Source organism: Lutjanus erythropterus, chromosome 8 (genome assembly GCF_056507025.1).
Source record: "Lutjanus erythropterus isolate fLutEry1 chromosome 8, fLutEry1.hap2, whole genome shotgun sequence".
NCBI lineage: Eukaryota > Metazoa > Chordata > Actinopteri > Lutjaniformes > Lutjanidae > Lutjanus > Lutjanus erythropterus.
The window spans coordinates 28,333,679-28,344,872 of NC_139324.1; the positions used below are offsets into that span (position 1 = coordinate 28,333,679).

The 11,194-nt window shown below is 38.6% G+C and overlaps 2 protein-coding genes across 2 annotated transcripts; both read right to left on the reverse strand.

Annotated features, from left to right (window-relative positions):
• Positions 1–731: 731 nt before the first annotated feature.
• klhl41a (kelch-like family member 41a) lies at positions 732–5,082 on the reverse strand. Its single transcript, XM_084725181.1, has 6 exons — positions 3,904–5,082; positions 2,867–3,024; positions 2,655–2,762; positions 2,361–2,546; positions 1,101–1,247; positions 732–994 (listed from the first exon to the last, which is right to left on the reverse strand). Exons 1-6 carry the CDS (start codon positions 4,987–4,989, stop codon positions 883–885), a joined length of 1,797 nt encoding a protein of 598 aa, XP_084581307.1. The 5' UTR covers positions 4,990–5,082; the 3' UTR covers positions 732–882.
• A 989-nt stretch (positions 5,083–6,071) lies between these two features.
• bbs5 (Bardet-Biedl syndrome 5) lies at positions 6,072–10,755 on the reverse strand. The gene is made up of 12 exons (XM_084724087.1): positions 10,592–10,755; positions 10,159–10,241; positions 10,006–10,071; positions 8,902–8,951; positions 8,391–8,518; positions 8,159–8,294; positions 7,755–7,850; positions 7,391–7,453; positions 7,143–7,277; positions 6,806–6,889; positions 6,528–6,551; positions 6,072–6,415 (listed from the first exon to the last, which is right to left on the reverse strand). Exons 1-12 carry the CDS (start codon positions 10,651–10,653, stop codon positions 6,314–6,316), a joined length of 1,029 nt encoding a protein of 342 aa, XP_084580213.1. The 5' UTR covers positions 10,654–10,755; the 3' UTR covers positions 6,072–6,313.
• Between the last annotated feature and the right edge of the window lie 439 nt (positions 10,756–11,194).

The window sequence follows — 11,194 nt, forward strand, 5'->3', positions numbered from 1 at the left end:
CCATTTTATGCAACTTTATACTTCTACTCCACTACATGTCAGAGACAAATATTGTACATTATTACTCCACTACTCCACTGTCTGACAGCTTTAGTTACTAGTTACATTTCAGATTACATTTTTCATACCCTTCTTCTCTGGTGAAAACCATGTATCTCAAAATTGTGTGACGCTGAATTAGATTTTTTCTGATAAAGTGAGAAAATTCTCCCACTTCTTAACCTGAATAAACAGATTTAAAAATAAACTTTGACTGGCTGGAAAATATACTGCCACAAAGTTACAAACAGGTTTGTTTTTCTGGGCTCATGAAAAGTTGACTTTTTAGAGACAGACAGGGAGAGGAAGACAGAGACCCCTACTCTTTCTAGAATAAGTCGCTAACTTTGTGGTTACTCTTAAGTAAAGTCACTAAAAGTTTCCCCCTAGTTGCTTGTGCATCTCTGTGATGACGTTGCACTGAAACCAGTTTACAAGAGCACAGAGATGATATTAGGGCTCCAACTAACACTTATTTTCATCGTTGATTAATCTGTCAATTAACTGATTAGTTGTTTGGTCTATAAAATGCCAGAAAAGGTTGAAACATGTTTATTAGTGTTTCCTAAAGCCCAAGATGACGTCCTCGAACATGAACTGTTTTTCGCAAAACTGAAAGAAAATTCAGTTTACTGTCGTAGAGGAGTAATGAAAAAATATTCACATTTAAGGCGCAGAAATCAGAGAAGTTTGTCATTTTTTCTTTAAAAATTACTCAGATCAGTTAATCAGTAATCAAAATAATCAAGTAATAATTGATTATTCAAATAATCATTACATCTCTATATGATATTTTAGCCTACAGGAGTAAAATAAAGTCCCTTGTATGTCTGTGGACTGCTGTTACAGTTTGGGCATTCTGGCTGCGTTCAGGCGCATGGACACACAGGAAGCTCCGGCTGCGTAACGCATCTCTTTAATCATGCCAGTCCACTGTTTCTTGTCATCTTCATACCTGGAAGATGACAGTAAAAACTATGTTACCATGACACAGTTTATGAGGGGAGCCATCATTGTAAAAGAAAGTGATGGATGAATAATAGAACAAAATCAACACGTACTGCCAGATGTCAATGACTTCACTGGGTGCACACTCTTTGTCCTCGTTCTCCACCATGGTGAAGCCTCCGACAGCGTACAGCAGCCCTCCACAGCTGATCAGGTTCATTGAACTCCTCTCCTGGGGAAACTCTGTGAAGGGTGACCACCTGCAACAAGGTGCACTCAGCTGTATTAATGTGATATCTCCATGTTGGTTTTTAACTGTCCATGAAAAGGTCAGCCAGAGTTCCTCCTTTTTTATTTTCAATACTGATTTAGTCATAGATTTGAACTGTAACTGGCCTGTTTAGCTTTGCATTTCTCGACATATTAAAGCGGCGAGTATGGGGCTCTAAAGAGAGCGACACTCAGTGTCTCCTAAGTTTGGACGGTAGTGTCTTTTTTGTAAGCTTTCAAAAATAAAACACAAGAGCACACGTGTGAGGAATGGATTAAACTTTCTTTTTATCTGCCCTGATGTAAGCTGCAAACTAGCTTACTACCTAACTAGTCAAATTTGTGTTAGATACCACTGCATTTGTCAAACAATTGGCTCCTTTGCACCAGGGGTTTCACTGGGATCAGTTATGTTTGGGGGCTCGCTAAACTTATGAAATCTACTGGAGAGAGTCATCATTTTAGCTGACACACTCAGTTGTCAGCTGGAAATGAGAAACCGCTTTCAAAGACGTCGTGTGTCAAAAAAATTGCAGCCAATTTTGACATTAAATCTGCCACTGTAAACTGCATATGTGCAGTGGGAAAGTGGAAAGCTTGACAGACATAGCAACAGTAACTAAGGAGGGCGGGGCTTATACAATATCAGTTGCTCTGAAGAATGCAAGTCATTTGTTTGTTATAAATTTTTTTAAAGTTGCTCCAACTATTTTCTTATTTTCAGTGAGGGGTCACGAGACAATAAAAAGAATAAGAAACAAAAGTACCAACTGTATATTTGTTACACAAATTATTCTTAATTTTCTTTTTCCTCATTTGTGCTTTTTTTTCCTGGATGCTCTCTCTTTCAAGACTCCAAAAATCCAAATAGATGATGAAAAACTTTGGTTTAACTGCTCACAATCTGTGATGAGGGGTTGCAAATGAAAAAAAATTCAGCAAACAGTGATTTAAAGCATCCAAATTTTGAGAAAAGTTGCAATATTTTATGAATATTTGACCAAAACTCATTTGAACATGGTTGTGTAATATTTAAAAGTGAAAATTCTTGTCAACAAAGAAACACTCTGAGGGGTCTGTACAAATTGCAATAATAGACATACTTGTTGGTTCCAAAGTCGTACGCTTCACATGAAGCTGTGAGTCCGTCTTCATTGACTCCCCCTGCGACCACAATCTTCCCGTTGTGGATTACTGCACCAAACATCGATCTGGGCGTCTTCATGGCGGCGACCTCCTTCCACTCTGACTTCTTGTGGTTGTACGCAAACATCTTATTGATTGTTTTACTTTAGAAGTGAGACAAAAAAAAAAAAAAAAAAAACCCAAGAAGATTAGTGTAGTGTGAAAATCAGATTTTGACCCCATATGAAGATGTTCTGGTACTGCAGTCTTACTTGTCATCTGTTTTGCCTCCGATACAGTACACCAGCCCGTTCTCAGAGACCGCACAGTGACCGTGGATTTTCAAGGGCAACTTTTTTGTTTCGCTCCACTTCATTTTTCTAAAAAGGGGCAGATAAAATAACGTGTCCAACACAATACATACACATCAATGCTTTGAATAAGAAAACAGCACACATCCAAATGGTCGGTGTACTGAACTTACTCGGTGTCATAGCACATAACCGTGTCATGAGACTCGTTGGACTGTAAATCTTTTCCCGCAACAGCAAAGATGAGATTTTCAAATTCCCCCATCGCAAACAAACACCTGGGGGAGGGCATGGGTGGCAGGGCGGTCCAGTCAGCACCGAGACTGTCCAACTGAAAGACACATTTCAAGATATTTTGAAAAATGACATGAAGGAATTGCTTTTGATATGTTCAGTACAGAAGACGATTAGGGCCCCATGTGAAAATTTCATTTGAGTTTTGAGTTTTTTCTCAGAATCCTGACTTTGTTTTCTAAGGCTTCAGACTTTGAAACCAGAATCCTACCTTTTTTTCCCTCATGATTCTGACTTCAAACTCAAAGTTCTGACTTTTTCCCCAGAATCTGGCCTTAAACTCACAATTCTGACTTTATACTCAGGATTCTGACTTTTTTTTCCTCACAATTCTAAATTTTAACTCTCAGAATTCTGACTCCCCCCCAAGACCTGACGTTAAACTTAGAATTCTGACCTTTTCCCTCCAGCATTCTCAACTTTCAACTTTATTTTTTCCCAGAAGGGTAATTGGTTTTGCGGCAAGACAGAGACAAATGATTTTTTAAAAACAAAATCACAAAAAGCCTGCATCATGCCTAGACTGACTTCAGACTTTAAACTCTGAATTTTGACTTTTTTTCTCAGACTCCTGAACTTTTTTCCTCACAATTCTGACTTTAAACTCCAGATTCTGCCTTTTTTTCCCCCACAATCCTTATTTTTTTCCTCAGAATTCTCAACTTCCAACCTTATTTTTGTCCCAGAAGGGCAATTGATTTTGCAGCAAGACAGACACAAATAATAAAAAAAATCTACATAATGTAGCCTACAGGTTTCTGACTTCAAACTTAGAATTCAGATTTTTTTTCCCAGTATTTAAAGGTTAAAGTCAGAATTGTGAGAATAAAGTCAGAACTCAAATAAAACTGTCACATCTGACCCTAATCCTTTTCTGTAGACTCAGTATACATGGTATGTAATTGAATGTTTATACCTGGTAGAGGTAACACTGCAGTGGGTTTTCTTTGTCCTCTTCATCTACAAACAGTCCTCCCAACACATACAGGTTGTTCTTCTTTGACCGCAGACTGACGTGGTTTCGGGGGATCTGCTCTGACATTGCGGCAAGAAAACATTCGTTCTCCCCGGCGTCATAGGCCACGGCAGCTGTGTCATTGATCATCAGAATCAGGTCCTTGGTATACATGCCGAGTCTGCGGGTATCATTCAGATAGCCAGGCAACTTTCCCTCCTCTCCTTCCTCGCCATCTTTTCCCTTTTTCTTCTCCGGAAGCTTCCCAGCAAAGGCTTCCTTTATCACTTTGATTTTTTTGAGAAGCTCCTGATCAGCCTTAATGATGTCGTCCTTCTCCACCTTTTCCTTGAAGTACTTCTCTGGGAGCAAACGGAAACGGATGTAGTCAAAGCCCTCGTCTAAGGATTTCACGCGCTTCTCTTTGTCTTTCCTGATCCACCTCATGAGAGTCTCAAACACTACCTCCTCTTTTTCTGTATTCAGTGCATCTGCTCCAATAATGGCAAAGAGTTCAGGTGGAGCCAGCTCTAGGAAATCCGCATCCTTGGCTATGGTCTCAAACCGATCTGCGATGAAATCTCGAGCTGCCATCGCCAGCCTGGCGCAGTTCAGCATCAGTCCCAGCCTGTAGATGGCAAGGCAGTTGTTCTTCGACAGCTTCTTCTGGAGATAATTCACAGAAACCGTGAACACTGAGGGGATCTGAAAGCGGTTGGCAACGGCCAAAATGTCCTGTACATTGTTGTCGTTGATGTCAATCTCTGCTGAGTACATGTAATTTACAATCGCCTCCATAAGACTGGGATCCAGGTTCTCCAGAACAACCTCCTTTTTGTCCACTTCTTTGCCGTCCTCTGAGAAGAACAGCTCCCGGAAATAAGGACTACAAGATGCGAGAATGAGCCGATGGCAGGGGATACTTCTGTCTCCAACTTTTAGGACGCAGTCAATCAACTTGTTCTCATTAAGAAGCTCTTTGAGTCCATCCTGCAGCAAAGTGGTCTGAAACAGACGCAGATCATCCCTCAAGCCTTGTGGATCCATTCTTTTAGGACAGAAAGTGGACAGAAGCGGTGCAGCTCACAACAGATTGTCCCAGCTGGTGAAGACAGAGGACTATAGGCAGCCAGGTCTGAGGCCACTTCAATATAACCGTGCCCCTCTAAATATAGACAAACATCCCATCCAGGAGGAATCCGCTTTGGCCAAATCGGAGAGCTCACACAGCTGTCATAGAGTAAAAACAACTGTGGAGCCTTGTCACCCTGGTGATTAGTAACAACATTGTTGTATGGTCACACAGAAATAACCCGTGACCTTTCATTTACTTTTTCAAGTTAAATAGTGTGCAACATGTAGTTCTGCAAGAAAAACTTAAAACACAAAGGCAGGACTCTATTTGTTCCAGCACTTTATCGTGTTCACAGGTATGGCTGCCATGCACTACAATCGTGTGTCTTCCAGAGACGTCTACATGTGGAGTGACTCACGATTTCCTGATAGTAATGACCACTTCACTACAGTATGATTCAGTATTTGTGTGTGAGACAGACACAGGGGAGTTGTCTAACAAGTAGACAGGGTCAGTGAACAGCTGCTGCCACAGGAGGTGACCGTTTGTCCTCTTTTTAGACTTTTAAAATACTTAAGCGCTTTGTGCAGTTATGTATAGACTGAGATCATTGTGTTCTTTCCACATACAGGACAAATAAACTGAGTATTCCAGGGGCGGAGACACTGTTTTGATTATGGGCCACTGACAGAAAAATATAAACTCATCACTTCCATGGGAGAATTTCTTCAAACTTGGCACAAATGACCAGTTCGACCCCAGGATGTATGATTTTGAGGTCAAGGACACCGTGACATGACTAAAGACATCTTTGGCCATAGTGCAATATTTTATATGCTGATTATGACAAAATTGCACGCAAATAAAGACACAATGATTACGTGATGACATTTTATATCCAAAAGGATCTTTGCATCTGGCAGTTGTGGTGACATTGCAGTAGGTGCTTCACTGTCTGTTGTCCTTCCAACAACTGGCATAAGACACAGTACAAACCTGCTACATTTATGTTATTGAAATGTTACAATAAAAAAAACATACGCTCAGATATATACTTAAATACATTTATTACAAACAATACAAACTGCATTTTATTGTACATTCTAATCACTACAAAAAATGTTTTATAAATATCCCACATTATAAATGTCATACATTTGATTTAGTATTTTATTTCTATGAAAAAGTATCTATGCATAAACTGTACAACTTTTAACCTGACCTATAAATAAATAAATACACTGTTGCCTTTATTATCACAATATCTACATAGAGTACATACATGTTCCACACTATTCAGCCCATAACTTCCCACAGTCCTTGAAGAGTGAAACCATCCTTCAGCTTTTCAATGGCGAGTCCCAGTTCGTCAGAGAAAACTGGCTCACGGTCTTGTTGCTTTGGAACAACAGGAAACGAATGAAAAGAGCCCAGAAGATGTTATAACACAACATGCTACACAGCATTTTTCAGTTAACAGCTGGTGATAAAATTAGTTATGAGGTCTTACCTTATTTCCATCAGCAAAGTAAGCCTGAGGGCGAGAAACACACACAAATCATAAATTCATAAATTTGATCAAACAAACAGGGGCATATCGTTTGTGATAACAGATTATTGTTGCCTAATGACTGATCTCTATCCAAACATGAGCACTAGGCAACATAAATTCATGTTTGTTCATCGTGCTGAAGGCGATGAGCTGACAGCTATTCTGAGAGTCTGAAAACTAAACCACTGACTCCCAGAGGACTGATGAGTGGAAGCGTGGCCAACAGTCACACTCACAGTGAAAGCATCAGTCTGCTCATCGGGTTCGATTTCCACATCATCAGGAGGCTGTTCCACTGTGAGCTCTTCCAACGGCTGCGGCTGAAATCGTTGTTAGAACAAAACAGTGCTATGACAACAAGATCAGGTGAACTGGTGACAAAAAAGAAACAGGCAGTGGAACATTCAATGTTTTTATGGTAATGTAGATTTAAATAAAAACTAGCTTTTAAAATTACAGAAATTAAAAAATAGACATGCAGAGTATTTTAAAGTTTGTTTGTTTCCAGTTTCAACAATTTACACTTTCTCATATGTTTTAATGTTATATTATTGAGGTGTTTGGGGTCATTACCTTTTCTTCCATTTCATACTCCACTCCAAAGATGGGGTTGGCAGAGTACACCTTATGCAATGAGTTGATTTCCTTGAGTGCATCTTGAAGTTTATCCACAGGGTCAATCTTAAACCCGAGCACATAGCCACCGCTCTAAAAACAAAAGCAACAAAAACAGAGAAGGAATTATTGTTATAACATTCAAATCATTACACTGTGACAAATTCAGGTGAATGTGACTCAAACTGCAGAGGAAAACAGATTACCTGGCGTGAACTCTCTATCACCAAAGCCAAGCCAAACTTTGAGTCTCTTATTCTGATAGACCACTTTGGGAAGAAAAATATAAAAAAAAATAAAGAGAAGAAACAATACATGATTTTATAACAGGAACAAGATCATTAGTAGCAGCTTCTGTGTAAGGGTACAATGTTGTCTGTCTATGACTGAAGTGAAGCTACCTGGATTAAAAAAAAAATCACCTGTCACCATGCACTAAAACATGTTGATAGAATATCACAAAGGCACATCTATAGAGAACTGTGTGCTCATTTTGGACATTTACGTAACAAATCATGTAGAAAGTGAGGACTGGATGATCTGTAATGTTATTTAGTTTACTGTACTTACAATTTGAAGGTAAGGAATGCTGACATTGAAGCTCTCATTCATATTGGCATGCCACACAATCCGAACATTGGTTATAAAGAAGGTTCCAAGGTTACCCTGAAAGAAAGAAAACCATGTTTAAACTCATGTTTCAAACTAATTGCCAGCGGTAACCTCATCAAATTTAAAGTATAGCCTTCCATATCTTAGATGAAGAACTGAGATCCAAGTAAAATCATTAATGCAGGAAAACATTAAGTACACACACCTAAATACATTCAAGATATGCAATGTTTGTTCCTTTGTAGCTTCTTCTGTTAAGCTCAGTAGAGCTAGTTTAGTTTTATTCTGAATGTGTATGTTGTCAGAGAAAAATATACAATTGAGGGAAATTATTTAAACAGACACAATTCAAGTAGCAGTACCTGATCACTGGATAGATTCCAAACTCCATTAATTTTATCATACACTTGCTCCCGGGGCAAAAGTCTAAGCTGCTTATTTTGAATGAGAGCGGCTCGTAATTTCAGGTCCCTGTACATTTTAGACGTCTCATAGGCCCTGTGACAAAACAAAACATTTTAAAGTATTTAGCAGATCGTACATTTTAATGTAGACAGAGAATTAAACATTCTCTCAGGTTTTTTTTTTTTTTACCTGTGAACAGCAATGACAGAGGTAAAGAGACGTGGACTTCCTGGAACCACATTTGTGAAGATGAACTCAAATCTTGTGTTGTTAGACTTTGTCAGTATGTAGAGAGCTTCGGTTTGGCCTCTCAATTTCTGGAAAAGAGCATTCAGTTCATAAGCCAGCATGTTTATCTGTCTTTATCACATTTATTATATACACCGTTTATTAATTACTTCAATTTGATGTCAAAACATGGTTGCTGTTATTGGTCCTCACATGGATTATGCTGAATCATTTTACTACTTTTTTCCTAAAAGTGATCAACTTGTGAATAAAAATAAATATTTAACACACATTTTGAGGCAATCAAATCAACATTAGTTCATTTAAGGAGTGTGTTTAATATAAACTATATATATGTGATACGCATGAGGAGATGTAAAAAATTAATTTGTTAATCACAAAGATTTGTGGACAAATTAACCTCAATTAATAAAATAATAATAGTTACAGAAACATAAATAACTTTACTTACTGAGTTAGCTGTCCTTGTTGTGATGTTAATGATGGAGTTGTAACCCACAGCTGGAAAAAACAGCAACAACATATTTTTATTTAGGTTGGCTAGAATTTTTCATATGATTTCACACTTATTCTATTCATTTTGACTGGGTACTTTGTTTGCATGTACTTTCAAATATGAGCACTCAAAGCACAGTCAGACATTTAAGACACAAGCCAGACTCAGATCTATGATATAATAGTGTATCTGATAATGGTTCTTTTCTCTTTTTGTTTCTCATGATGGTTATTTTTTCCCGCAATAATTTTTATAATATTTTCAAATTACTTCCAACAACAAACTTTGGTTCAGTGTTAGGTGTATACCTCAATAGTCTTTTCATTCATTCATTCATTCATTCATTCAATTAATATTACTTACATTTCTCTCTGTAGAATTAAATACTTTGAAATAAAGTTGGTTGAACATACATAATGACATGAAGACAGGAGTTTCATCTCACCAAAAGCCTATTTACTATGGGATTATTTTGAAATTGGTGGGAATGGTCACTCACAAACACTTAAGATATAGTTTAGGTTCAATCAAAAAGGAAAACTACATTGAAGGTGCCCAGGAAAGTCCTTAAACCTCCAACAGAAATAGCTTAAAGCCACTCAAAAAATATGTTTCCCCTTCTCTCTTTGTTTGAGTACAGGAACCACTGGGGCTTTATCCGATTTGAACTCACTCAGAGTCCCGACTCCCCTGGTTCCTACCTGTCTTCCTGCCACCAGCTGAGACCGTCCATCATCATACATCTCCATCCATCCATCCTCAACCTTTATTTCTCCCCTCATCCCCTCATCCCTTCATCCCTTTTCCCCCATCCCTTTACATTCATCACCCACCTCCTTTCCTCCCTCTGGACACCTACTCCATTCCTCCTACATCATCTAGGCTCTCCTCCATCCATAATAAGGAACAAATCATATATTCATCGGTATGTTGGTCTTTGTTAGTGAAATGCCAATAACTTCCAACAGAGGGCAGAAACAATCAACTGACAGGCTGCTGGTGGACTCAAACAATGAAATAAATAGCAGTAAATGCATTAAAACATGCAGGTGTACTCACACAAATTAACTCTTGGCAGAGCCAAAGAATGCCAAATGATTCTCAGGTTAGTGACCAACAGTCGCCCTGCAAGAAAGTGGACATTTATCAGTTATTAGATGATCAGACACACACACGTTGCCTGTACAGACAGGTTTAGCCTCAAAACGGTACCTCGATCTCCGTTGTTTCCTTTGGTGTCTTCTATAGAGTCCAGACAGTCTATTAGTGCTTCACCTGGACGTGTTTTCATCTGCCTGTGTACATGATCGATGGACAGATTGATCAGTGATAGCTGCAACTAGGTTAAGTGCATCACAGCTGGTTTCAGTAACGCTAATATTAAGCTAACCTGCAATATCTCTACACTGCGGTAGACAAACGTGACATAAAGCTACCGCAAAACATTTTTTTTCCTAGACAAAATGCAAAGCTAAACACAGTTATCGTGACACTCTTGAGCTAAGTCTTCACTGCACGCGAATTAACGAACTACTTTATATGATGTTAACGCTGATTAGCAAATTAGCGTAGGTTAGCTGAGCTAGCTAGCTAGCTCGTCCGATAGTGAAATAATCTCGTTTTCAGAAAGGTAACGTTTACTTACTGTGCCGTAATGTCGAATCTAACGTCTCTGTCCTCCCACAGAGCATCCAAAACAGACGACATGACTGATTTCTGTCACTCCCCGGCAACGTTATTTAGCAACGTTTCTAGCTACCAACCGTTGGTTTCACTGGCTAATTGGAAAAGCCTCTGTAGCGTCATAATCACCGTGGCAACAGACTTCTTCGTTGGTTTTTAGAGGCGGTTTTCATCAATACAGTCGCATTACTGCCAATTACCTGATTGAAAATGTATCAGTTCTCCTAACAAAACATAACAAAACAAAACAAAACAAAACAAAACAAAACAAAAAGGAAAGTAAATAAATAAATAAATAAATAAATATACTAGTCCACTCAATCTAGCTTAGTGTTTCTCAACCCTTTTCCAGAATGCCCCCTTCAAAAAAGTACACACCATTTTTTAAACAATGTTCATAGAGACATGTTTATTACCTTCAACATGTTGAAAATGGCCTAGAATTTTGTTTTATGAAACAGATGGTCCTTTACGTACCAACAGTGTGCTATAAAACTATGTACATAAGCTGAATATTTCCCATCATGACTGCAGGGTGGAATGCTTCAAAGTTATGTAAACTATT